Source organism: Prunus avium, chromosome 6, assembly GCF_965620075.1.
Source record: "Prunus avium chromosome 6, drPruAviu1.hap1.1, whole genome shotgun sequence".
Lineage (NCBI taxonomy): Eukaryota > Viridiplantae > Streptophyta > Magnoliopsida > Rosales > Rosaceae > Prunus > Prunus avium.
The window spans coordinates 5,777,921-5,804,192 of NC_142289.1; the positions used below are offsets into that span (position 1 = coordinate 5,777,921).

The 26,272-nt window shown below is 39.1% G+C and overlaps 3 protein-coding genes across 3 annotated transcripts; 1 reads left to right on the forward strand and 2 right to left on the reverse strand.

Annotated features, from left to right (window-relative positions):
- Positions 1-1,516: 1,516 nt before the first annotated feature.
- LOC110770462 (Carbohydrate-binding-like fold) lies at positions 1,517-5,090 on the reverse strand. The gene is made up of 5 exons (XM_021974601.2): positions 4,747-5,090; positions 4,067-4,106; positions 3,823-3,983; positions 2,965-3,738; positions 1,517-2,241 (listed from the first exon to the last, which is right to left on the reverse strand). The coding sequence occupies exons 1-5, from the start codon at positions 4,945-4,947 to the stop codon at positions 1,870-1,872; spliced, it is 1,548 nt and encodes a 515-aa protein (XP_021830293.1). The 5' UTR covers positions 4,948-5,090; the 3' UTR covers positions 1,517-1,869.
- A 2,272-nt stretch (positions 5,091-7,362) lies between these two features.
- LOC110770467 (uncharacterized) lies at positions 7,363-11,214 on the forward strand. The gene is made up of 2 exons (XM_021974604.2): positions 7,363-10,248; positions 10,483-11,214. The coding sequence occupies exons 1-2, from the start codon at positions 7,536-7,538 to the stop codon at positions 10,881-10,883; spliced, it is 3,114 nt and encodes a 1,037-aa protein (XP_021830296.1). The 5' UTR covers positions 7,363-7,535; the 3' UTR covers positions 10,884-11,214.
- A 4,258-nt stretch (positions 11,215-15,472) lies between these two features.
- On the reverse strand, positions 15,473-24,513 carry LOC110770499 (receptor kinase-like protein Xa21). Its single transcript, XM_088255094.1, has 3 exons — positions 23,717-24,513; positions 16,261-18,153; positions 15,473-16,050 (listed from the first exon to the last, which is right to left on the reverse strand). The coding sequence occupies exons 1-3, from the start codon at positions 24,396-24,398 to the stop codon at positions 15,593-15,595; spliced, it is 3,033 nt and encodes a 1,010-aa protein (XP_088111220.1). The 5' UTR covers positions 24,399-24,513; the 3' UTR covers positions 15,473-15,592.
- Positions 24,514-26,272: the final 1,759 nt, after the last annotated feature.

Here is a 26,272-nt window from a genome sequence, read left to right on the forward strand (position 1 = left end):
TTCAAATATCATAATCTGTCCATCCTTGCTTCAAATAACACACCCAGGATATTGTGAAGTTGAAAACACAAAGAGGATTTACGGGTTTGGTCAGAAAAGCCTGATGTAATATTGGGAGGAAGTTGCATAATTTATTTCCATCACGCAATTATTTGATTGTAAATCACAGTAGGTGGACAAAGATAAAGAATTAATATGATACCTTAATGAACAAGACAGAAAAATAATTATTTTTTCTCCAAAAGCAAGTGAGGAAGGTAGCTAGCATTTCTCTTAGGCTTTTTATCACAAATGGTCTTCAATGTTTACGAAATTATCACGAATGGTCCTTGAGGTTTTTTTGTGACACTAATAGTCCTTAACGTTTGGACTTTTTATCACAAATGGTCCCTGCCGTAAAAAATTATGTTAAGTGTATGATGTGGAAGATAAGTGGAGCTCACATGTCTAATCACATCGTGACATGTGGATTAAATAAATAAATAAATATTTTTTTTTGATGAAAATCCATTAAAAAACTATTCAAATTTGGCCATACCTTAGATCAATCTTTCAAATCCCGCTTCACTATGTGAAATGAATTCCCATTTGTTTCCTCCATAGGCTCTTCGTTATTGGACATCTTTTGTTAATCGGAAACAGAGTTACAGAGATAGATTGAGAGGTAAAAGAGCGAGAGGGAGAGAAGGAAGGTGGTGCTTGTGTTTCCACACAAAATATGTTATAAGCATTAAAAGGAAGAATCTCTCTGCTTCCACATATAAAAGAGGTTCGCACTTTTTTAATGTGAAACTTCTGTACGTTTTTTACCTTTTTTATTTTTATTTTTTATAATGGAGGTAAAAGAGAGAGAGAGAGAGAGAGAGAGAGAGAGAGAGAGAGGCTAAATGGTTTTTTAATGGATTTTCATAAAAAAAAAAAATATTTATTTAATCCACATGTCACGATGTGATTGGACATGTGGGCTCCACTTATCTTCCACATCATACACTTAATAGAATTTTTGATGGCATGGACCATTTGTGATAAAAAGCCTTTCTGTTAAATAAATTTGTCGTGCCAAAGTAAATAAATTGTGTTTTTCAAAAATGTATTTTTTTTCCTCATTTCTTCATATGGTATCAGATACAGGTAGACTGGAATGCAAGGAAGAAAATAAAATATGGAGTAGGAAAGTAGTGAAATTTACTTCATTCGACCCAAAAGAAAAACTATAAAGATCTGGCCTCAGAATCTCAGATAATAAAAAAAAGGCATATACAAATCTAGCTGTAATGGTTGAAATTATAAATCTCAACACTCGAGTGCTTATATTTTAACAAGATACCGACCTCGAAATGAGGCAAAAAAAGCACCCAAATGCCGTACGTTGTGGGCAATGTTTGATAATGAACACCAATCTCCAAGTACTTGGCTTGGAATTTGGAATTGAGCATTTTCATTCTTCCCGGTGGTTCGTTCTGCAACTCCCACCTTTTCATCATGTCTTACCCTAATTTCATGACAACGTTAGAAAGAAGCAATCAAATCCTTATTCAATTAGCATCATGAAGAAACTTTACAAAACTTTGTTGTATTTGGTAGAAATTCTCCCCCCACGTATCATGACAGAATGGGGTATGTCCTGGTATGCATATGACAGACCAAAAGAATACAAAAACCTGAGAGCACTCTTACATCCTAAGAAAGCAGCAATACTACTAGTTTGAAAACAACCAAGTTCATATGTACTACCATATACAATAATTGCTACCCTCTCCCCTGTCCTCTTTGTGGGCCACCAGAAAACTTCAGCAACAAAGCAGGAGAGTCACAGCCTTAAATGGATTCAAGAAATTCCTTCCCAGGTTTTCTACAAGGTCGATGGTACTAAAGCAATCGGAAATTATTCAGAAATTTCTGCAGCATTTTACGACCCCATTGTACGTCATTGTCCAAGACATTATTGTTGATTGGCTCTGAGTCAGACTGGTCTGCCCATTTAGCAGGGTGATGCATTTGGTTGAGTTGATCGTCATCAGACTTCTCTTCGTTATTGTTGATCATGGCATTTGTTTCTTCTTGAGGTGGGTCATTGTGCAAGACACTACCGTTGGCTGACTCTGAGTTGGAATGTTCTGCATTTTTAGCAGGGCTTTGCTCAAGTTCATTGTCGAAACTCTGTACATTATCCTTGATGATAGCAGTTGTTTCTGCTTGCGGTGGGTCACTGTATGGCTCTTGCTTCAAGTCTAGCTGAATCTATTGGTTTGAGTACATGAAAAGGAACAGAAAAGAGGACATTAACAATAGCATTAACAAGAAGGACGAACAGCTATATCAAAATCTGCTGTTGAGAACAATACATAACCTTAGGCATAACACTAATCACAAACGATATGCAATAGTATTGGTGAATGATTATACATACGACAACATCCGCATGTTTTTAGCAATAGGGTTCCTGTATATTGAATATTTGACTATGGAAATGCTCAAGGATTACCAGCAGCAAACAAATAAATGAAATGCTTGATAGAGCAATCAGTGTCACATTTTGACAGCGGATAGTTCAGTTTTAATCACACAGCACAAATTTGATTTGCACTAGGAGAAAACTTGCTTGTGGTTTCTATTGCTTAAACTGCTGTAGCATACAAATTTTATTACAACAATATAGTGTGAAAATGTTCAACTTGTTGACAGCAGATTGTAAGGAACAAAACGTTTCTAATCTTTTAGTTGGATTGATGAAATCAAATAGATACCTTGCCATACATCATCTTCTTGAACTTTTCTCCATACAAACATAGATTCCAAAAACATACAAGATGGAACCAAAAACTATTTGAAAGTAAAGAATCTCCTATAGTCCTGGACAACTCGAGGTTTACGGAAATGGAATGGAGTGTTATTTCAGGCTGAGGTAAAAGTAGTAGAAGACAAAGAGAAAGAAAAAGAACTTCACTCTCATCAAGCAGTTACCTCTGGCATCTTAAGATCCTTAGCTTCGAAGGCTCCAACTGAGCCATCATCAAAAGACATCTGTTTCTCAACTTTCTCTTTCTTTGCTTCTTCAGTTGGAATAGCTGGTGAAGGAGTCAAGCCAGGTACCAGAACATGACCTTCTTCAGAGTTGATTAGGCTTCCCTCAATGTGAGTGCTTGAAAGGTTCCTTACTGTTGCAGCTCTGCCATTATTGCCAAAAATGTTGTCTGCCACCAACAACTCCTTATTGGAGATGGCTGCATAGTCCTCATTTGGAAAAATAACTCTCTCTTCGTCAACCACTTTAGTTCTTGCAGCAATTTGTTCACCGCATGGTTCCATATATGACTTTGGCCATTTTGGGGTTATATTCTCTGCAACAGTAGTTTTGGGTTCCTCTTGTGAAGGAGAAACTTTATCAGCAACAATTTGTTCCTTCCATGGTTCCGCCAATGGTTTCTCTGCTGGATCAGTGCTACTATCAGCAATGGTTGGTTCCTTGGTGATATTCAAAGCCAGTTCCTCTGGAAGAGTCAGGTTCTCAGCTACAATGGACATATCTGAGTTAACATTAGAACCAACACTTTGATTAGCTTGATTTTCCTCTATTATTTTCTGAAGTTCAGCATCTGCCCAATCTTCACAAACAGTGATTGTGTTCTTCGTTTCCCAGGTCTGGAAAATTCGATCTGGGCCAGGCTGCCACAAGATATTCCCTGTGATTTCTTTTAGTATGAACTTGAACTGGACCGATTTCCCAACTGGTATATCCTGATTAAACACAAACATATCAAAATCCAAACCCGGTCTTCACTTAACAAAAAAAAATTCACTTATTGGTAGATTTTTACTCACCAGCTCAACAGTCCACACATTCCCATCTGACCAATTCATCGGTATTGCACTTGAAGGGTCCCACAAACCGAACATAGGATCATCCCCTACTATGAGGAACTGCTGCCCAAACGAGCACTCTTTCTGCAACTGGAATTTGACATGAATAGTTTTTGTATGATCTGCACAACATGGAATACTTTCAGTGAGACTAAAATGCATATATTTTTTTTTTTTAAAAAAAAAAAAAAGACAAAGGACTCACGTGTTTCTTGGATTTGATCATCTGTCACCTCCAATTCAGTCTGCATAGAGAATGCTAAAAAATCAGATTGACTATTTCAGTACAAGTAGTACTCAGATTAATACATTGTCTTCTTGTATGGATAATGATTAAAATCCGAATGAAAGAAAAAAAGCAAATTTTGCAAATCATCTTTTTCCTGTATCTTCCCATTACATTGCATGATTCTATATCTCTATGAAACAATGCTTCCAGAACAAGATGAACACGCGTGTAAAGGTTCTCTGATACGTTTCTTGATCTTGAAAACATACATAAATAAACGAAAAGAAGAAACAAACAAAAACTAGAGGTGAAAAGTTCAAACTCAGTGTCGTGCAAAAGTAACAAGATTAACATCTCATATGATTGCCTAAGCTTCAATCCTTCACAAAAGCGCCCATTAAAAATATATTCAAGAATCAAACAGAACAAAAAGAAGAAGAAAAGTTGAGAATCTAGCAGTACCCTCTTCAGCCCCAACCCAAAGCAAGATTCCAAAACTTTCTCCGCAACAGAAAAAGAAAGGGGTGATCATAAAAGCAGAGAAAAAAATATACCATATTCTAGAAACAGAAACAGAGAAAACAAAACAAAAAGCAAAACTTTTTCAAAAATCAAGAAATGAAATCATGAAGGTGCAGACAGATGAAGAAGGAGACCTGGGTTTTTGATGAGAGACAAATGACTGGCTTGACAGGCTTGCTCTGTTGCAGAAAACACACCAAATTCAAGAACCGAAAATCCACACTTCTCTTAGGCCTAAGAAAACAAGCTTCAAGCCTCTGAACAAAGGCATTCTTCTCTCTGTCCCAGTACTTGTCAACGACCACCCTCGAACTCGGGCTCACCAGGGTCTTCATAACTCGGTCACTGAAACAACTCGAATTGTAATCAAAGTTGGTTGCTTTCGATTTCCAGAGAGAGAGAGAGAGAGAGAGAGAGGAGGTAAAGAGAGAAGTTTTTGTTTGCTGGTATGGGTCTCTATCACTTTTTCTCTTGGCTAATTTTGTTGAGTGAAGTGTTGTTGTATATATAGTGGTGGGGCCCCTTATGGGGATAAAGATTCGGATCCGATTCCACGTGGCTTTGGGACACGTCATCACTATTTTGGGGTTGAGTTGAATCTGACTTTTACCCGAACGTGAGAATCTCAACCAACCATTTTACAGGTTTTACAGTTCATCATAGGGACATGATTCAAAGCAAAGCATGGAGAGAAAGATAATGTGAAGATGTGGTCTTCAACATCATACACTCCGTAATCACTGCTTGTTTCAATCTGAAAATCTCAGCCCTTAATCCGTTTTAGTGACAATAATAATCACTAAAAGTGGCAAATGTTGCGTTTTGTGCTTTAATTGCTTAAAACTAGTAGAAATCTACGCGATGTATGTAGCTTGCTTAAACCTAGTAATAATTTGCGTGATGTACTTAGTATTACTTATCAGGCGTAAATATTGTTTTTCAACTATATAATTCTTATTTATAGATTTGTTTTAAAGGTTTATTAGTCTTTCTGCACGCGCTTACACGTCAAGAGATTTTTTTAATAAAATTTTTAAATTAAAAAAAATAATGGGTAATTTTGTTGACCATGTTTAAACAACTCTAAGTTCATAATGTCTAAAATTTTGTTCATTGGGTGAATAGTCTTTTTAAGAATATACTATTAGAAGGAGAAAAAAAAAGGTTCTGGGGTTATATTGGTTTTCTTTTCTCTTTCTCAAATATTAATAAAGATACAAAATGAGATTTAAAACGGGAATTTGTAAACAAAAAGAAAACTTACACATTAATTTATAATTACATATCTTTCAGATAATGAAGAAAACTTCTGAATCTCATCCCTGTAGGCTGTATCCCCTCATGGCCCATGGGTAAAAAAGTCTTTACATGATCAAATCAATAATCTGAAATTTATTTTGATGGTTGGAGTAGATGCTGGACGGTGATGGTGTCACGTGGCCCTTCTGTTCTGATGGTCAATTATTGCTCATTTAGTATATTCACACTTTACATTGATAAAAAAAAATAATAATAAAAAAAAAATAAAAAAAAAATGAAACTGGGCCTTGGTTTCCGCCTGGGTTACCGTGTTATCATCGACCCGAGAAAAAATATTAGTTTAGTGGATCTGGTTCTTGGGTTGGGTAAATATTTAAATTTGGGTCGGCTTTTAGACATTGCACTCTGCGCTTCAAGTTGAGATAACTTTCTTAACCCAGTCAATGGAGAAAGTATTTTCTTTTGGATGGCTACAAGCGAAAGCTTCATGTGCAGTGGGTTTCATTTCATGCATCTTAGCATTAAGATTCAAAAGGGTCCACTTCTCTTTCTTGGCCCACAAGTTTATACTCAATGCAATTGACCAAAGCAGACTTCTGGCCCTAGTATACAAAGCCCATATAGCCCAATAGCAGACTTCATGAGAAAAATATATAGGCCTAAATCAACTTCGAGCTTGTCTAGATTCTGCGTGCATTGTAAGTGGCCGATTGACTGGTAGTATTTAGCCGGTCGATTGGCCACTTACAATGCACATTGAATCCACACGATAATATGAGCATGAGAGGATTTCTAAATCAACACATGCCCCCAACAACTCCAAAATTCTGAGTACTTTCATCTTATATCCAAACAAACAAGGTTGAAGTTTTAAATTACTAGAACACAGTCAGGGAGCAGTGGAGCTTAATAGTTTAATCGACTTGCATTGGCTTCTACCTTAGCCAAGTCATAAAGACCTGCTTGATTTGTACTTGTACTCATACACCGCCAAGACTAGCATTGTCCTTTCTCAACCTTAGTCCACTGCAACTAAAACTAATCATTAGCCACGGGCACCCTTCTATCTATTAAGCTTCAAACACAGCACACCATACTGCAGATTCTGGTCAGTTGGTCTTTGATTTCACACTTGGAAGACAAAATATATTTGGTCCATTAGGCCATAGAGGCATCTTTCCCCCTACATTTATTATAAAATGTTGCACACTATATAGTATATACAATATGAATTTTGCTAAGATTAATCGTGCATGCGTGGATTCATTCTAGTCATTGATGCTTTATGAGTACCATAAACGTCAGCGTGCACAACTCACCTTAACAGGGCTCCTACAAGATTAATAATTTTATTTTTGGTCCGAAGAAGATTGATGGCTACGCAAGTAAACTAGTGGGCTAATTAGATAGAGTTTTGACTTCACCAAACTCTGCTGCATATAAGACACTCATAAAGTCTAATCTCCTTCTCCACTGATCAAGAAGAAAGAGGAATGCCCCCCAATTTGCCACTAAAATACGGACCAACTTGCATTGGCTAGCCAAAAGGCAAAGAGTCTTTATTTAAGAATCCCTCCAAAAAGCAGACATGCCCATACCTCTTAAACCTACATAGCCTCTTTCTCCCATACCAATTATCTTCTCAGAAGAGTCAGAACCAGCAATGGCATATCTCCCAATTTTCTTCCATCTGTTTGTCCTACATTTGTTCATGATCACCTTGCTGCATTCATCATTTCCCACTTTTGCAGCTGCGTTCACCTTTTCCAATGGAACTGAGACTGATAGGCTTGCCTTGCTCGCCATCAAAGCTCAAGTAATCAAGGACCCCCATGGAATTTTGAGCTCATGGAACGATTCACTCCATTGCTGCAACTGGACAGGTGTCACTTGTGGTCACCTTCATCAACGAGTGACCTCACTGAACTTGAGCTCCTATCAGTTGGTAGGCTCACTCTCTCCTCACATAGGAAACCTCACCTTCCTTTCAGGCCTTAACCTTGAACTCAACCACTTCCACAATGTGATCCCACAAGAAATTGGCCATCTTTTCAGGCTCAAATACCTCAACTTGTCCAACAATTCGTTTTCCGGCGAAATCCCATCTAATCTCTCTGCTTGTTCTAGCCTCATCTGGCTTCGTTTGGGCTTCAACAAGTTGATTGGAAAAATCCCATTTCAGCTGGGGTCATTGCAGAAGCTTGAGAGAGTTCAACTTCACTATAACAACCTCAGTGGACTACTTCCAAGCTCTCTAGGCAACCTTTCCTCTGTAAAATCTCTGTCTCTGGCAGTTAACAGTTTGGAAGGAAAAATACCAGACTCATTGGGCCGCTTGAAGAATTTAGAATTTCTGGGACTTGGCCTTAATCAACTTTCTGGTATGGTTCCTCCCTCAGTTTACAATCTTTCATCTCTTGCAAAGTTTAGTTTGCCATACAATCAACTAGAGGGGAGTTTGCCATCAGACTTGGGCTTCACTCTTCCTAATTTGCTAGTGTTGAATTTAGGCCACAATCTATTCACTGGACCCCTACCAACATCATTGTCCAATGCCTCAAACCTTCTTGAATTTGATACCAATGGAAGCAATTTCACTGGAAAAATTACAGTTGATTTTGGAGGCTTAACTAGTCTGTGGTGGCTGGTTCTTGCTTCCAATTCCCTAGGCACAGGAGAAGCTGATGACTTGAGTTTCTTTAACTCTTTAAGTAGATGCAGGAACCTGCAAATTCTTGATCTAAGTGATAACCAATTTGGAGGTGTCTTGCCTAATTCCATATCCAACTTCTCAAACCAACTTGTGTCATTGAGACTGGGAAGAAATCAATTATCCGGAAGCATCCCTAGTGGTATCGAGAATAACTTTGTTAACCTGACTGAATTAACAATGGAGAAAAATAACTTCAGTGGTAGTATTCCTGCTATTATTGGTAACCTTTGGATGCTAAGGAGATTAGATTTATCTGAAAATGAGTTTTCTGGCCAGATTCCATCATCACTAGCCAACATAACTCAACTATATGCTCTTTATCTTCAAAAGAACCGCTTAACGGGGACTATTCCTTTGAGTTTTGGAAATCTTTCATACTTGCAAGAGCTAGACCTTTCTCAGAATCATCTCAATGGAACCATACCCAAACAACTTATGAGTCAGTCTTCCCTAACCATTTCCCTTAACCTTGCTCATAATCAATTGACTGGTTCCCTGCCCTCAGAAGTTGGAGCCTTGAAAAATCTAGGAAACTTGGATCTTTCTGAGAATAAGTTGTCAGGAGAACTTCCTAGTAGCCTTGGTAGCTGTGTGTCCTTAGAACACCTTCACTTGGAGGGTAACTTCTTTGAAGGAACCATTCCTCCATCTTTTAGTTCCTTGAGAGGACTTCAAGACTTGGATCTTTCACACAACTACTTATCTGGCCAAATTCCAGTTTTTTTTCAGCACTTTTCCCTTGTGAACTTAAATCTTTCTTTCAACCACTTTGAGGGTGGGGTGCCAACTGGAGGGGTTTTCAAAAATACATCTGCAATTTCAGTGGCAGGAAATCAAAAGCTTTGTGGAGGCATACCTGAATTAGAATTCCCAGCTTGCATTGCCAGTAAGCCAAAGAAAAGAAAGATATCTCAAGGACTCAAATTAATGATCTTATTGCTTTCTGGACTTCTGGGACTAGTTTTGGTCATGTCTCTTCTAGTTATCCGGCGGTTAAGGAAGATGAAGGCGAAACCTTCTACAGATGCTACACCAACTAAGGAATTTCATTTGAAGGTATCTTATGAAACTCTCCTTCAAGCTACTGGTGGATTTTCCTCTGCCAACTTAATTGGTACTGGTAGCTTTGGTTCTGTCTACAAAGGAATTCTTGGTCCAAATGACACTGCTGTTGCAGTAAAGGTACTCTACCTACATCAACAAGGAGCCCTAAAAAGCTTCGTAGCTGAATGTGAAGCCATGAGAAACATCCGGCACCGGAATCTTGTTAAAATCTTGACTACTTGCTCAAGTCTTGATTTTCAAGGTAATGATTTCAAAGCTCTTATCTATGAGTATATGCCCAATGGAAGTCTGGAGAGTTGGCTACATCCAATTTCAGAAGCAGGGGATGTAGATGGTGATTTGAGGATACTAAGTCTTCTCCAAAGATTAAACATTGCCATTGATGTGGCCTCTGCTCTAGATTATCTTCATCATCATTGCCAAGATCCAATTGTTCATTGTGATCTGAAGCCTAGCAACATCCTACTTGACAATGATCTGATTGCTCATGTGGGTGATTTTGGATTAGCAAGGTTCGTTCCAGAAGCTACAACTAGATGCAATCTAAATCAAAGCAGCTCAGTAGGATTGAAAGGAACAGTTGGGTATGCTGCACCAGGTAGTTTATAACTCTTATCTGTTTCTGTTGTTTCTGTTCTATTTAACTGTTGTTGCACGCTTGCATTCTATAATAAGCCTTTGAAAAATATTAACTGGGAACTGTCATGAAAACCAAAACCAATTAATCAGAAGGTCTCATAGCTGGGTAAATTTTCTGAAAAAAAATTAACTGTGCAACTGAACTAAGCACATGAGAGGATCCAATGTAATAATCGAAACTACAATGTTGTAGAGTATGGCATGGGAAGCATGGTTACAACGTATGGGGATGTATACAGCTTTGGGATACTTTTGTTGGAGATGTTCACAGGAAAGAAGCCCACCAATGACATGTTTAAAGACGGAGTGCAACTCCATAATTTTGTTAGCAATGCATTGCCTGAACAAATATCAGAAATTTTAGATCCATTGTTTGTTGAAGGAGGGGGAGGAGAAGATGAGGAATTAACTTGTGAAGAGAAATGTATTGTGGGGCAGGGAAAAGATGAGCTGAATCAGGACTGCCTGATTGCAATACTCAAAATTGGAGTTGCTTGTTCAGTGGAATCACCTAGAGGGAGAATGGATGTTAGCCATGTTGTCAAGGAATTGAAACAAGTCAGAGACACTCTTATTGGATCTGCATTGAACTAAGGCCAATGCAGCAGGTTAACTCTGTCCCGAACAAATTATTGAATTTCTCAATTCTTTGTAATGTGAATCAGAATGTCTTTTATTTTCCAAATGAAATGAAAAATACATTCATTTTGTTGTAGTTGATTAGGCAGAGAATAAGAAGAGCATAAACAGAATGTAGAATTATTCCCTTATTCTGCTATATAGAATACTGAATTAATGACTTACTTGATGTCACATACACAAATGATACATAAAAATATTCCTATTAAAATAAATAATCTGATTGCAGAAAGAATGCTTCATTACTTTATGCCAGTGTTAGAAAAATGAAAGTTTGTGACTTTGTGTACACCAACTTTTCTCTTTTCAAATGATAAGCTCACGTATCTGGACGTAGATAGGCTCCCGTGGTTCTTTACAGTTGAGGTTGTGGAAATTCCACAATTTAGAAAGTCATTGCACCATGACGAACTAAGTGGACCACTATAAGTAAATTATAACAACGTTGACCACCTTTGATTTGTTCCTAAACCCTAAATCCTATAAAGAAGTTTAAGAATAAACTGATTCTCATTATGTAAATGCGGTGTAGTTCAGTGAAAAAGAACATTGCAAACCACTCGTCTCGAACCCCGGCCCCCCCCCCTTCCTATTTTTGGCGAAAAAAAAAAAATCCTGATTCTCATTGATAAATAAGACTAGCTTTACAGTAGGAGGTGTCTCTTCACTACGGCCTGTTGTGAAAATGGACAAACACTTTCACTCACTCCCCTAATGATCTTGTTGTTGATGGACTTTGTGACACACACAAGGATGGATGAATCACACACACACACACACTAGAGAAACCAACCAAGCACAAAGTGACACAAGTATTTTAGAGGTTCAGCAATTGCCTACATCCTCTTGGTGATCCTCTTGAGAAATTCACTAATGAAAGAATAAGTTACAACTTTGGTTTACAAAGAAACCCCCTTAGAACTCTATTCTCTCCCAAGCTCTCTTTTCTCTCTCACCCCTTGCTCAACACTTTGATACACTTGTAAACACTCTCACAACCCTTGGTGTTTCCCCCCTTTGGTGTCTTAACTACTCAAGACTCAACTCAGCTCTCTCTTGAACTGATTGCCCTCTCTCTCTTCCTACCTTTGTGAGATAACCTCCCTTTGAACACAATAGCTCCTAGCTACTTGACAACTTTGAGATTAACCACGCATGTTGTCTTGCATCTTCTTTTCCTTTTGTAGGCAGACCTTTGGACTTAGTAGAGGACTACAATTACTCCTTCACGTTCTTGCTTTCAGCTACTCACCTAAACACAAGGTTAGGCAAACCAGAAAACAAGCCATAAAGCATGCACCCTTTGTCCCCTTGTCTCCCACCTAGAAAACCCTTTGGTACAAGTCAACAAACAACATTCAAATGGTGTTCCAGCTTCTAAGGCATGTTGCCAAACTTCCTAGAACCCATAAAACTCTTTGGAAGCTCGAGGGATTAGGTAGGGAACCAACACATGTGAAATGCACCTTGAAAAACGCATGGAAAAACGACACAGCACGTCTGGCGACCGGTCGCACGTTCCTGGCGACCGGTCGCATTGCAATCTGTCTGAAAGCGACCGGTCGCTTGCACCTTGCGACCGGTCGCTTGCACCTTGCGACCGGTCGCTGGTCACGATTTCCAGCTTCTCCTCCAGACTTCGAATCTGCTTCAAAACGACCGGTCGCAAATACCCAGCGACCGGTCGCCTCTTCCTTCACTTGCATACTAAATGTGAGCCAATTTTACAACACGGCCACCAACAGGAGTACTTGACATCCCACTCCAAAGTGTTCATTCACTTTCTCAGTAGAGGGTTCTCTCTCCCTCTCTCCATGAAAATTCAAACTCAACCTTCTTGCTTAGAAGTTTGATTTTTGTTTATTATTTCAGCGCTGAGTTGAAACTAAACTTGCAGTAGTTTTGACTGAGAAGAGAACACTTAATTTTCCTTGCTCATGGCCAGATCAGTGCTGCCTTCTCTATTCAATAATTCATTGCTGTGTCTCTGCATGTCCAGGTTTTCGGCAAAAGCAGGGCATGTGCTAATTGTATCCATTTTGTTGACGACTACATTCGTAAGGATCGATCCGTTTTCTTGTATGTCATTGCCGTATGTGTCATCAGCATTATCTCTTTCAAATAATGAGCAAATCAAAAACCAAGTTCAGATACAGGGTAGTGTTAAAGGCTTAATAGGAATAAAACCTTCTTCCCTTATTTTTTTCCATATAAAATGCTGAATTCTGTTGAAGTGAGTCTCCTAATTAATCAAGGAGATTTATTTCCTTGATTAATTAAGGGATTTACTTTCCTATTTTATAGATTTATTTCCTTGATTAATTAAAGGATTTACTTTCCTATTTTTATATAGTTGTCAAATCATTGTATAATTAGGAGATACTTTCCTAATCCTTTACTATATCTAATTCCTTGTAAAGCACTCATGTAAACTCTTATATATACCTCCTTATGGAGAAGAATAAAATAAGAACCTAACATATTCAAAAACCCATATTCATATTTTAGCATGGTATCAGAGCAATCGATCCTCGGTTGTCTCTAAATTCTCATATCAAAATTTCTCCTCCCCTCCTCTTCAAAGGGGGGAGGAGGAGTGAAAAAGGATATGTTTCTCTTTCTCATGGAGATTTGGCTCTTTCTTGACTCCGACATATCCTTCTCTTCAGGGGGAAAAGAGGATTGAAGAGAAATTTCTATGTTCTTAAGCCGTGTTCACAGGGTTTCTGTGTTCTTTAAACTCCTCATATCAAATTTCTCATATTTTTTCCCAAATTCAAATCCCTCAAATCTAAATCCTTGTATCGAATTTTCTTGAACCACAAACCCTGAATCAAATCCCTCATCTCGTATTCCTCATATTTCCATATCTAAATCCTCGTATCGAATTTTCTTAAAATACAAACCCTGAATCAAATCCCTCATCTCGTATTCCTCATATTTCCGGATCTAAATCCTCATATCCTCTTATCTTGAAACCCTATACACATATTTTTTCTCTTATTCTTAAATCCTTCTGCTGCCATGGATATCGTTTCCCAACCCAAATCCGAATCCGAATCCCAACCTTCCAACCTGAATCCGAATCCAAATCCAAATCCGAATCTGAATCCGAATTGAAATCCAAATCCAAATCTAAATCCCAACCTTCCAACCTGAATCCAAATCCAATTCCAATTCCTACATCAAATTCATACATCAAATTCCTCAAATCAAATTCCTAAATCAATCGGTCGGTCGCCATTGGAAAGCGACTGCCCCCCCCCCCTGGCGTAGTTCTTCGAACATGGAGAATTTGCTTCAAAATTACCAGTCGCCAGTGGAAAGCGACTGGTAGTCAGAGAAGCTGTTTCAAACTGACCGGTCGCCAAAATCCAGCGACCGGTCACCAGAGGAAAACAATCAGTTTTCTCCACGCTGTCAAAATCAGGAGGAGGAAATTGAACCGTCTTATGAGATTTTGCCCACTTCAGCTCCAGTACCACACCAATCACCTGCTGAGGAAGTCATTTAGTGTGCCGGCTGACACACCCATTGAGATGAATCACAAGTTGTGTGAAGACATGGACCAAGAACCAACCAATAAGGAACAATATCAAATGCCTTGTTGGAAGGTTTATATACCTGGCACACACAAGACCAGATAGTGCATATATGCTGTGAGTGTGGTTAGTCAGTTTATGCATTCACCCAGTGTTTCTCATATGAATGTTGTTGATCGAATCTTAAGATACTTAAAGTCAGCCCTTGGAAAGGTTTTAATGTTCTCAAAACATGAAGATCTTGAAGTTTTTGGATATACATATGTTGATTGGGCTGAGTCCATTACAGATAGACGCTCTACTTTTGGTTACTTTACATTCGTGGGAGGTAACCTAATCACTTGGCGGAGTAAAAAACAAAATTTGGTTTCTCGGTCTAGTGCAGAAGCAGAGTATAGAGGAATGACTCGAAGAGTTTGTGAATTATTGTGAATCAAAAGACTCTTGATAGAATTAGGCTTCAAACCTGAAAAACCGATGGAGTTGCATTGTGACAACAAGTCAACTTTCGATATTGCTCATAATCCAGTTCAACATGATTGAACCAAACATGTTGAGGTGGATAGACATTTTATCAAAGGAAAAATTGAGAAGAAGATCATCCGCCTACCATTCATAAAATTGGAAGATCAACTGGCAGATATCTTAACCAAAGCTGTTTGTGGCAGAGTATTTCATGACTCACTTACCAAGTTGGGCATTTGTGACGTATATGCACCAACTTGAGGAGGAGTGTTGAAGTGAGTCTCCTAATTAATCAAGGAGATTTATTTCCTTGATTAATTAAGGGCTTTACTTTCCTATTTTATAGATTTATTTCCTTGATTAATTAAAGGATTTACTTTCCTATTTTTATATAGTTGTCAAATCATTGTATAATTAGGAGATACTTTCCTAATCCTTTACTATATCTAATTTCTTGTAAAGCACTCATTTAAACTCTTATATATACCTCCTTATGGAGAAGAATAAAATAAGAACCTAACATATTCAAAAACCCATATTCATATTTTAGCAAATTCAACCTCACATGATCTCACACAGATTGATACATATAATATTCTTTATCAAAAGATTTCTTGCATATAGATGAGAGTATTGAGATTAGTTAACAAACTTAGCCTATCTTGTACTTTTCAATCTTCTTCTTCTTCTTCTTCTTAAATTGAGATATGAGTCTCTAATTGCATTCATTTTGTTGACAACGACATCCATAGGCATCCGGTCTCTTGGTGATGTTGCAGAGCATGAGAGCCCTATTTGCATCAATGAATCCAAGCATTCCTCCAATCTTTTTGCTTTGACTGGGCCAGGATCTTTATATCCTGCTACTGGTCTTTCTTCCATGCGATTTCCATATTTGTCATCTTCATCATTCTCGTCATCCGTTTCAAGGAGCAATGAAGGCTCAACTATGTCCATGACATGGTCAGGACAAGCCATGGCTGTGAATTGGTGAATGCTTAGACCATCTTTGAACACGTCATCAGTTGGTCTTTTTCCTGTGAACATTTCTAGCAACAGTATCCCATAGCTATAAACATCTCCAAGTATGGAAACTTGGCCTCCCATGCCATACTCTGTCATTCAACACATAAATTAGGATGTCACAGTAAATTGACCTGTCAGAGTTTATATCTTATATAAAATTTTGCTAATAGTTCTTCTCCAATAAAAAAAAAATAGAGATGTATATAATTTTTTTAAAAAAAAAAATCAATTGAGATTTTATTTTCTTTAGTAATTAGTTAATAGGAATAGAAAAAATGAGGAAGTATAAAAACTCATACCTGGAGGAATGTAGCCTATGGAACCCTTTAGCCCAACTGACATGGTTTGAGTTTTGGTGGGATTATTTGATGCTTCCAAAAGGAACCTTGCTAGACCAAAGTCACCAACATGGGCTACCATATCTTCATCAAGAAGAACGTTGCTTGGCTTTAAATCACAATGAACAATGCACGTTTCACAGTCATGGTGTAGATAATCTAATGCAGAAGCAACATCTATGGCAACATTTAGTCTTTGGATCAGGCTCAATCTCTTACTTTGAGATTCTTCATCATCTCTTGGATGAAGCCATGGGTCTAGACTTCCATTTTCCATGAACTCGGAAACTAGACTTTTGAACTCATTACCTTGGTTGTCAATGCTTGAGCATGCGGTTATGATTTTGAGAAGATTGCGGTGCCTTATATTTCTTAAAGCTTTGCATTCATCAATGAAACTCTTGGAAGCTCCTTCTTGGTTAAGGTTTAATACCTTAACAGCAACTACCATGCCATTACTAGAGAGTACTCCTCTGTACACAGAACCGAAACTTCCTGAACCAATGAGATTGTCAAGAGAGAACCCGTTGGTTGATTGAGCGAGTTCTAAATAAGAGACGGATAATTTCCAATCCCCATAAGAATGTGAAGTTAAAAGTGGACCTCTTGACCTTTTCACCATCCTACAAGCAGCAATAAAGCATGATAGGGCAATGAATCCAAGTGCACAAGTTACAGGAATTACTACTTTTGGGGAAAGTAATCCTTGAGATGAATGAGGCTTTTTGTTAGAGCATACAGGTAGAAGTAATTCTGGGATGCCACCACACAGTCTATTATTTCCATGAACTGAGACACCACTTGCATTTAAAAATATTCCTTCTTCAGGCAATGCACTCTCAAAATCATTATAAGAAAGATTGAGTTGCTTAAGAGCTCTAAACTTACCTAGAAATTCAGGAATTTTCCCAGATAAGTGATTGCGTGAAATATCTATTTCTTCCACGCCTCTTAATTTTGTTAGAGTTTCAGGAATGTTTCCTTCAAACGCATTACCTTCCAAATGTAGGCTCACCAAACTAGTGCAGCTGCCAAGGGTTACGGGGATTTCACCTGATAAGTTGTTTCCTGATACATCTAGCTCCGAGAGATTTACCAACTCACCCACTTCCGATGGTAGTGAACCAGTCAAAGAATTGTTTGACATGGACAAAGAAATTGAAAGGGATGAAAGCCCAACAACCTCTTTCGGTATGGTGCCACTTAGTCGGTTACTAGAAAGGTTAAACATCAATAAGCTTTGGCAGTTTCCCAGGCTTGGAGGTATGCTTCCCTCAAACCTATTACCCTCCATGAAGAGCCTTGTTACTGAAGTCAAGTTACCTAGGGAGGATGGGATTGGCCCCGAAAACTTGTTAAGATTCAAATACAGACCTTGTAACTTCTGGAGCTTGCCAATTACATCAGGGAGGCTGCCACCAAAATAGTTTTGTTCCATTCCTAGATTGGTCAAGTTTACAAGATTTGCAATGCCGATAGGGATGCTTCCCTGTATCAAATTACCCCCCATTGTAAAAATTCTAAGTTTTGTTGAGAGGTTGGATATGGACTCTGGCAATTCTCCTCCAAAACGATTGCGGCTAAAACTCAACACCTCAAGATTAGTACAATTAGCAAGGAAACTGAGAGAACTCAGGTCACCAGTCTTTCCACTTCCCAGTCTATTGTCATCAAAGTTCAGTCTAGATAAGCTTTGCAAGCTTCCAAAATTTTCAGCTGGGAGTTTCCCAGTGAGACCATTTTCAGCAAAATCAAGCTTTCGAAGTCTTGAAGCATTTGACAAGGATACAGGAATACTACCTGTGAATTTGTTGACACCACCAGCTAATATCTCCAGATTAGGAAGAGTGATCCCTGTCAAAACATAGAGAATATTGAGAGAAGAAAGTGGAAAGAGTAGAGAGAATGAGAGTTGTTGAATATTTTCTGATTTTCACTTATATTCATTACTTACAATCAACACATATATATACAAGTTCCTAAGACATTAGTCAAGCCCCCCAAGTTAGGCAACCAACCAAGTTAGGCAACCAACCAAGTTAGGCAACCAAACTAATTAGGCAACCAAACTAGTCAAGCCCCCCAAATATTGTAGGTGCCAAACATAGTAGGTGCCAAACATTAATTGACTATTACTAGCCACATTAATTGACTACTAGACAACATAATTAACATAGACAAATTCAACATATGACAACTTCTAACATTCCCCCTCAAGTTGGTGCATAGATATCACCGATGCCCAACTTGATCAGTGAGTTGTGGAATACTCTGCTAGAAACTGCTTTTGTCAAAATATCTGCCAGCTGGTCTTCGGACTTGACAAACGGAAGCTGAATTTCTTTATTTTCAACTTTCTCTTTAATGAAGTGTCGATCCACTTCAACATGTTTGGTGCGATCATGTTGAACTGGATTGTGTGCAATGGATATTGCAGCCTTGTTATCACACTGTAGATGCATTCCTAATGTAGGTGCATATCCAATCTCTGTAAGCAATTTTCTCAACCAAAGAAGTTCGCAAATTCCTTTGGTCATTCCTCTGAATTCCGCTTCTGCACTAGACAAAGCAACAACATTCTGTTTCTTGCTCCTCCAAGTAACCAAGTTACCTCCCACAAATGTGAAATACCCTGATGTTGATCGTCTATCAGTGACATTCCCTGCCCAATCTGCATCTGTATAGCCACTGATATTCAGATGACCATTCTTAGAGAACATAAGTCCTTTTCCTGGTGCGGACTTCAAATATTTAAGAATCCGAAGAACCGCATCCATATGATCTTCACTTGGACAATGCATAAACTGACTAGCAACACTTACAGCATACGCGATGTCGGGTCGGGTATGGGATAGGTAGATCAGTCGTCCCACCAATCTTTGATATCTTTCTTTGTTAGTGGGTACTTGATTGGGATATTCCCCAAGGCGGTGATTCTGAACAATTGGAGTGTCCACAGGTTTGCAATCTAACATTCCAGTTTCTGCCAATAAATCTAGAACATACTTCCTTTGTGAGAGGAATATGCCTTGCTTTGATCGAGCAACTTCAATGCCCAAGAAGTACTTGAGTCCACCAAGATTTTTCATTTCAAACTCCTTTGCCAAACATTTTTGTAGTTGAGAAATTTCCTGCTTATCATTCCCAGTAATAATCATATCATCAACATAAATGATGAGAGCAGTTACCTTTCCTCCCTTGTGTTTTAAGAACAGAGTATGGTCAGAATTACTCTGCTTAAAACCATAAGTCTTCATTGCCACGGTAAAACGCCCAAACCATGCTCGGGGAGACTGTTTCAATCCATATAATGCCTTTCGCAATCTGCACACCACATTAGCAGGAGTAGATGTAACGTATCCTGGTGGGATATCCATGTAGACTTCTTCTGTGAGTGCTCCATGGAGAAAGGCATTCTTCACATCAAATTGGTGGAGAGGCCAATCGAGATTTGCTGCAATGGACAATAGCACACGAACGGTGTTAAGTTTTGCAACTGGGGCAAATGTTTCTTCATAGTCAATACCATATGTCTGCGTGTATCCCTTTGCCACAAGTCGTGCTTTGTATCGTTCAATTGACCCATCAGCATTGTATTTCAAAGTGTAAACCCATCTGCATCCGACAGTCCGTTTTCCTTGAGGTAAATTCTCCAGTGTCCATGTGTGATTTTTCTCCAGAGCATGCATCTCCTCCCTCATTGCTTGAACCCATTTTGGATCCTTCAATGCCTCACTCACTTTGGTTGGAATATGAATTGCGGATAACTGGTGTACAAAGCCTTGGAGGGGTGCAGATAATTTTTCCGCAGAAACATAGTTTGCAATTGGATACTTTGATACCTTGCCATTATCCGGTGAATACCGAATTGGCGGTTTTCCACGATTCTGTCTATCAGGTAATTTATAACTAACAGTTTCATCAACTAAAACAGTAGATGTAGTAGAATCACGTACCTCAGGAGTATTCTCAGGAGATTGATCAGCTGGTACTGAGATGTGAGGGGGGTCTTCATCATTATCGTCGGCGAAGTAGGAAAAAATATTGTGCTCTCTGCTGTGGAGCGACCGGTCGCTGGGCTCCTGGCGACCGGTCGTTTTTGTACAGATTCGAATTTCAGCTTCAGCGCTTGGAAGCGACCGGTCGCTGGGCTCCTGGCGACCGGTCGTTTCTGGACAGATTCGAAACTCAGTTTCAGCGCTTGGAAGCGACCGGTCGCTGGGCTCCTGGCGACCGGTCGTTTTTGTACAGGTTCGAATTTCACCTTCAGAACTTCTATGCGACCGGTCGCTAGGCTCCTGGCGACCGGTCGCTTTTGGGCAGGTTACATTTTCTTCTGGACTTTTGGGATCCGTTTTGCTCCAATCTTCAAGTTCTTGAATTTCCAGGGCCTCCTTGCCCAGTGGTTCTCTTTGTATGTCTCTGTGAGGCGGAGAGTTGGACATCGGATCATGAAAAAACATTTCCGATTCCATAAAAGTGACATCCAAAGTGACATATGTACGACGACTGGAGGGGTGATAGCATCGGTATCCCTTCTGATGGGCAGCATAGCCTACAAACACACATCTGAGAGCACATGGATCAAGTTTGCCACGTTGATTCTTATGGAGGTGGACGAATGCTACACAACCAAAAACTCGGGGCGGAAGCATCTGAACGGAGGGCAAGGGCCCATGTTGGGCAAGTGCTTGTAATGGAGTCCGGAAGTCTAAAACTTTGGAAGGCATTCGATTGATGAGGTACACTGCGGTGACTATAGCATCATCCCAATGGTGGCGAGGAACATGAGCGCCAATCAAAAGAGCTCGTGCTGTTTCAAGGAGGTGTCGGTTTTTTCGTTCCGCAACACCATTCTGTTGGGGAGGTTTGGATGAGGCAAAGGAGTTTGAAGACAAGTGGTCTCATGGATGATGCCATGTATTTGGAAGTAAGTCTGAAAATCATGGTTGATATATTCACCCCCATTGTCAGAACGAAGGACTTGAATCTTGGTAGAGAATTGAGTTTCAATTTGCTTGTGAAATGACTGGAATATAGGGAACACATCAGTTTTATTTTTCATCATGAAGAGCCAAGTCATGCGGGTACAATCATCTACAAAGGTGATAAACCACCGGAAGCCAGAAGTTGTAGAGATAGGTGAAGGACCCCAAACATCAGAATGTATCAAAGCAAATGGAGCAACACTTTTATTTGTACTTGATGGATAAGAGACTCTGTGACTCTTGGCTAAGATACAAGTATCACATTGGAAATCAGTGGTACAGGAATTCGAAAACAAATCTGGAAATAGATGTCTCATATAGCCAAAAGACGGATGCCCCAAACGCCGGTGCCATAACCAAAGTTGTCGATCCTTCCAAGTCGATGAGTGCTTCACACTATGTGCCCTTCCCATACTGAAATCATCCACATAGTACAACCCCCCTCTCTTAGTACCACGACCAATGATCTCCTTGGTGAGAATATCCTGAAATAAACAAAAATCGGGATACATGAGTACACAACAATTTAGTTGCTCAGTAGCTTGGCCAACAGATATCAATTTATTAGACAACGATGGGACAAGCAAAGTATTTTGAAGAGTAAGGGATGGAGAGAGGCCAATGGTTCCAGCACCAATCACAGGAGAGGTAACACCATTTGCGTTGGCAATACTTGTTCGTTGTGGTGTGGTTGTGCTTAGAAAATCGGTTGGATCAAACGTCATATGATCTGTGGCTCCTGAATCAATAATCCAACCTGTGGAGTCACTTGTATATGATGTATGAAATACATATCCACAGTTACCTGAGTTACTGAAAGATGAAGAGTCCTTTTCTGATGTTGAGGTAGACTCTTCATGAGGAATTAACGTTACCAGAGGATCCGAGGTGACAAGGGCAGCACGACCCGTTCCTCCAGCAGCAAGTTTACGAGCCTTGAGACCATCCCACCAATCTGGATAACCATGTAGTTTAAAACAAGTTTCTCGAGTGTGCTTTGGATTCCCGCAGTGAGTGCAACCACTCCCATCTGTGGGAGCCTTGGGTCGAGAAGGTGGAGTAGTCTTATTGGCAGCTGTCTGTAGCTGGAGATGAGCAGTTGGAATTGGGCGAGAGGGTCGGTATGTTCCTTTTGTTACCAATCCTACTCCGGTTGGTGTTGGAGCTCCTAACATCACAGTTTGTCGGATATCTTCTCGTCGAACATGAGCATAAGCTTGCTCTACTGTAGGAAATGGACTCATTTGGAGCACATCACTTCGGGCTTTGTCTAGTCGATCATCCAAACCATCCAAGAAAATATAAACTCGATCTTCTTGGATGATATCATAGTATTTTTTGATATCCAACTCGCACTTCATCTCATTTGGACGGCGAAAATCGATTTCTCGCCATAAGCCTTGGAGATCATTGTAGTAAGCTTCAATCGAACCTCCCCCTTGTCGCATACGGGAGATTCGTCTTTTAAGATCATACACCTGGGAGGTGTCAGAGCCATCAAAGTAAGTTGTGGCTATTGCGTCCCAAACTCCTTTGGCCGTCGAGAATCTAATGAAGTTGCCAATTAACCTTGGCTCCATGGAGTTGATTAGCCACCCTTTCACGATTGCATTTTCTGTTCGCCATCGGTTGAATGTCGAGTCCGTCTGAGAAGGTGCTGGGAGTTCACCAGTGAGATATCCCAGCTTATCCTTGCCAGCAACATACATCTCAATAACTTGAGACCATAAGGCATAGTTGGAGCCATCCAACTTAATGCCAATTTGTGCAGGAGAGGTTTCGTAGGTAATAGTCGGGGTCGGGGTCGGGGTCGTATTCGATGTTGATGCTTGTATCTTCATCAACTCAGCCATTTGAGCAGCAAATTCGGTGAAAGTAGTAGGATCGGTGGTGCTACTTTCAACATGGGAAAAATCATCTTCTCCCATGATGGAAACAACAATTCAAGACTAGAGTCAGCAAGATCGCTGCTCTGATACCATGTCAAAACATAGAGAATATTGAGAGAAGAAAGTGGAAAGAGTAGAGAGAATGAGAGTTGTTGAATATTTTCTGATTTTCACTTATATTCATTACTTACAATCAACACATATATATACAAGTTCCTAAGACATTAGTCAAGCCCCCCAAGTTAGGCAACCAACCAAGTTAGGCAACCAACCAAGTTAGGCAACCAAACTAATTAGGCAACCAAACTAGTCAAGCCCCCCAAATATTGTAGGTGCCAAACATAGTAGGTGCCAAACATTAATTGACTATTACTAGCCACATTAATTGACTACTAGACAACATAATTAACATAGACAAATTCAACATATGACAACTTCTAACAATCCCCACATCTTTTGGCAGCTCTCCATGCAGCTGGTTGTCAGTAACAGTGATATAGTATATGGAGGATATATTATAGATTGAAGAAGGAACCATACCAGAAAGTTTATTCCCTGCAATTACAAAACTTCCCAAGCTTGTTAAGCGCCCGAGCTCATTCGGTATGCTTCCTTGAAAATTGTTGTTAGCAAGAGAAATAGCATACAGAGAAGAAAAGTTTCCTATCCAATCTGGGATTGTTCCAGTGAGATTGTTTTCATTAACCCATAGGTGAGTTAAATTCAACAATGAACTGAGTTGATCCGGAATGGACCCAATAAGTTTATTGACACCAAGATCAAGCACTTTCAGCTGTGTACAGTGAGATATGTTACTTGGAATTTTCCCACCAAAGGAATTGGCACTCAGGTTGAGATATTGCAGGCGTATCAGACGTCCCATTTCTTGAGGAATTTCACCATGAAAGTTGTTGTCTATCAAGTTAATTCCAGTGAGATAAGTAAGATTTCCTATAGAAGGTGGTAGGGAGCCTGCCAACTTTTGATCTTCCAGGTTCAAAGTCACGACTCTTTTGTTGGAATGGTTGCATGTAACGCCAACCCAGCTGCAGAAATTGATGGAACCATTCCATGTGCTCATGAGATGCAGAGGATCTTCAGTTATTCTTTGCTTCAAGTCTAGCAGAGCCAGGTGATCAGATTCATCTCCGAACGTGCTCAAGCTCATGCGTAAGAGAAAGAACACGTACCCGTGAAGGAATTTAAAAAAGATCTGCCTCATCTTTCTGTAAATACAGGTTTGTATGTAATTTTTTTTTATTGCGATTCTGTTGAATGCAGTCTTACATGAGAACTCTGTTTCTATTGTTCTAGTTTCATTATGGAGATGAGATAGTTCGTTGGGAAGCAGATTTATTTTCTGTCAGAGCTTTAGTTGGGAAGCAGGTGTATATTTATAATTTCATTAATGGAGAATAGATTTTTAGTTGAGATGGTGACACGTTCTAGGGGAGACAACCATTTTGCTCATAGTTGGCAGCAAAAGTTTCTTAAGGATATTTCCAGCTAACAGTTTTATAATTTCTGTACATTGAAACGGCATGTCTAATTCTAAAGCATGGTACGGTAAATACAAAGGAACCAAATAATATCATATCAAATCCCCATACAGCTCAATATTGTTGAAGAATATAAAATCGATGTGCATAAGATTATTGATAATTGAAGGAAAAATTGGGGGAAATATTTTACGATCATACACTTATGTGAAGAATAAAGTTCCACATCGACAGTTTGATTTATTTGGGAGTGCATAAAATTATTGATAATTAAAGGAAAAATTAGGAGAAACATTTTAGGATCATACACATATAGTGAAAAATATAAAAACTATAAAAATTTCCATGTTCGCAATTTTTTTTCTTGTCTTTTGGTTTTTGTAATAAATGGTCTACGCACTATCTGTGTAGTGTCCATGGTTTTCGCTGGTGCAGAGGGTGACATGTTAAAGCTGGCACTGATATTTCTGGTTTGTTCAATTTTCCACATCTGATTAGGTGTTTGTACGCAAAACCGACCTACTTTTAGACTTTTGGGTTAATGACTTTGATGATCCTGTTGAATATACGGCCCCCTCCTAGACTCGTTTGTGTGATAAATCAATTAAAAGATTTTGAGTCTCTTCACCTACTATTAAGATATCGATGGTTACTGCTAATAATAAGAATTCATAGGTAACATCTATCGGGGTCTAGCCTAATTAAAAAAGAGCATTAATTTGTAGATTGGTGGTCGTATTCGAACCTCATGGAGTCATGGCACGTTGATAGTGTGTTTGTTAAAAAAACCTCATCTCTCTTATAGTTTAGACTATCACTTATATTAAATAAAAAAATAAAAAATTCATAGACTACATCACTTCTTCATGTCACAAAGCAACCTTGGAATATTTCTGAACCAGGCAGGTTTCCTTTTTGTGTGTTGTTTTTGGGCCTTCTACTCACAAGAAATTGTTAAGACAACTAGATCACTAATTAAAAAGAAATACAATATCTTGTTAGCTTGTAATAGATTAATTAGTTGGTTACCTTTCTATCTTGTCTACACAAAGTCCTAGTCCTTATTCTAGGGAACCTTGTTTTAGGGAACCTTGTTTTAGGGAGCTTTACTTTACTTTCTTGTCTTAGGGAAACTTTGTTTCCTTGTCTTAGGGATGCCTTGTCTTGGCTTGTAATTATAAATGTATTGTAAGTAATACAAAGACAAGTAGTTGAAATCAGAAAATAAGTTCCAGCTCCAATTCTCTCTACATTCTCCACTTCCTTCAATTAATCTTCTCTATATTTGACATGGTATCAGAGCAGCGATCTTGCTGACTCTAGTCTCGAATTGTTGCTGCTATCATGGGAGAAAACGATTTCTTTCCCACTGAAAGTAGCACTACCGATCCGGCTACTCCTTCTCAACCTACCTTCACAGAATTTGCTGCTCAAATGGCTGAGTTGATGAAGACACAAGCATCTACATCAACTACGACCCCGACTCCGACAATTACCTATGAAACCTCTTCTGCACAAATTGGCATTAAATTGGATGGCTCCAACTATGCCTTATGGTCTCAAGTTATTGAGATGTATGTTGCTGGCAAAGACAAGC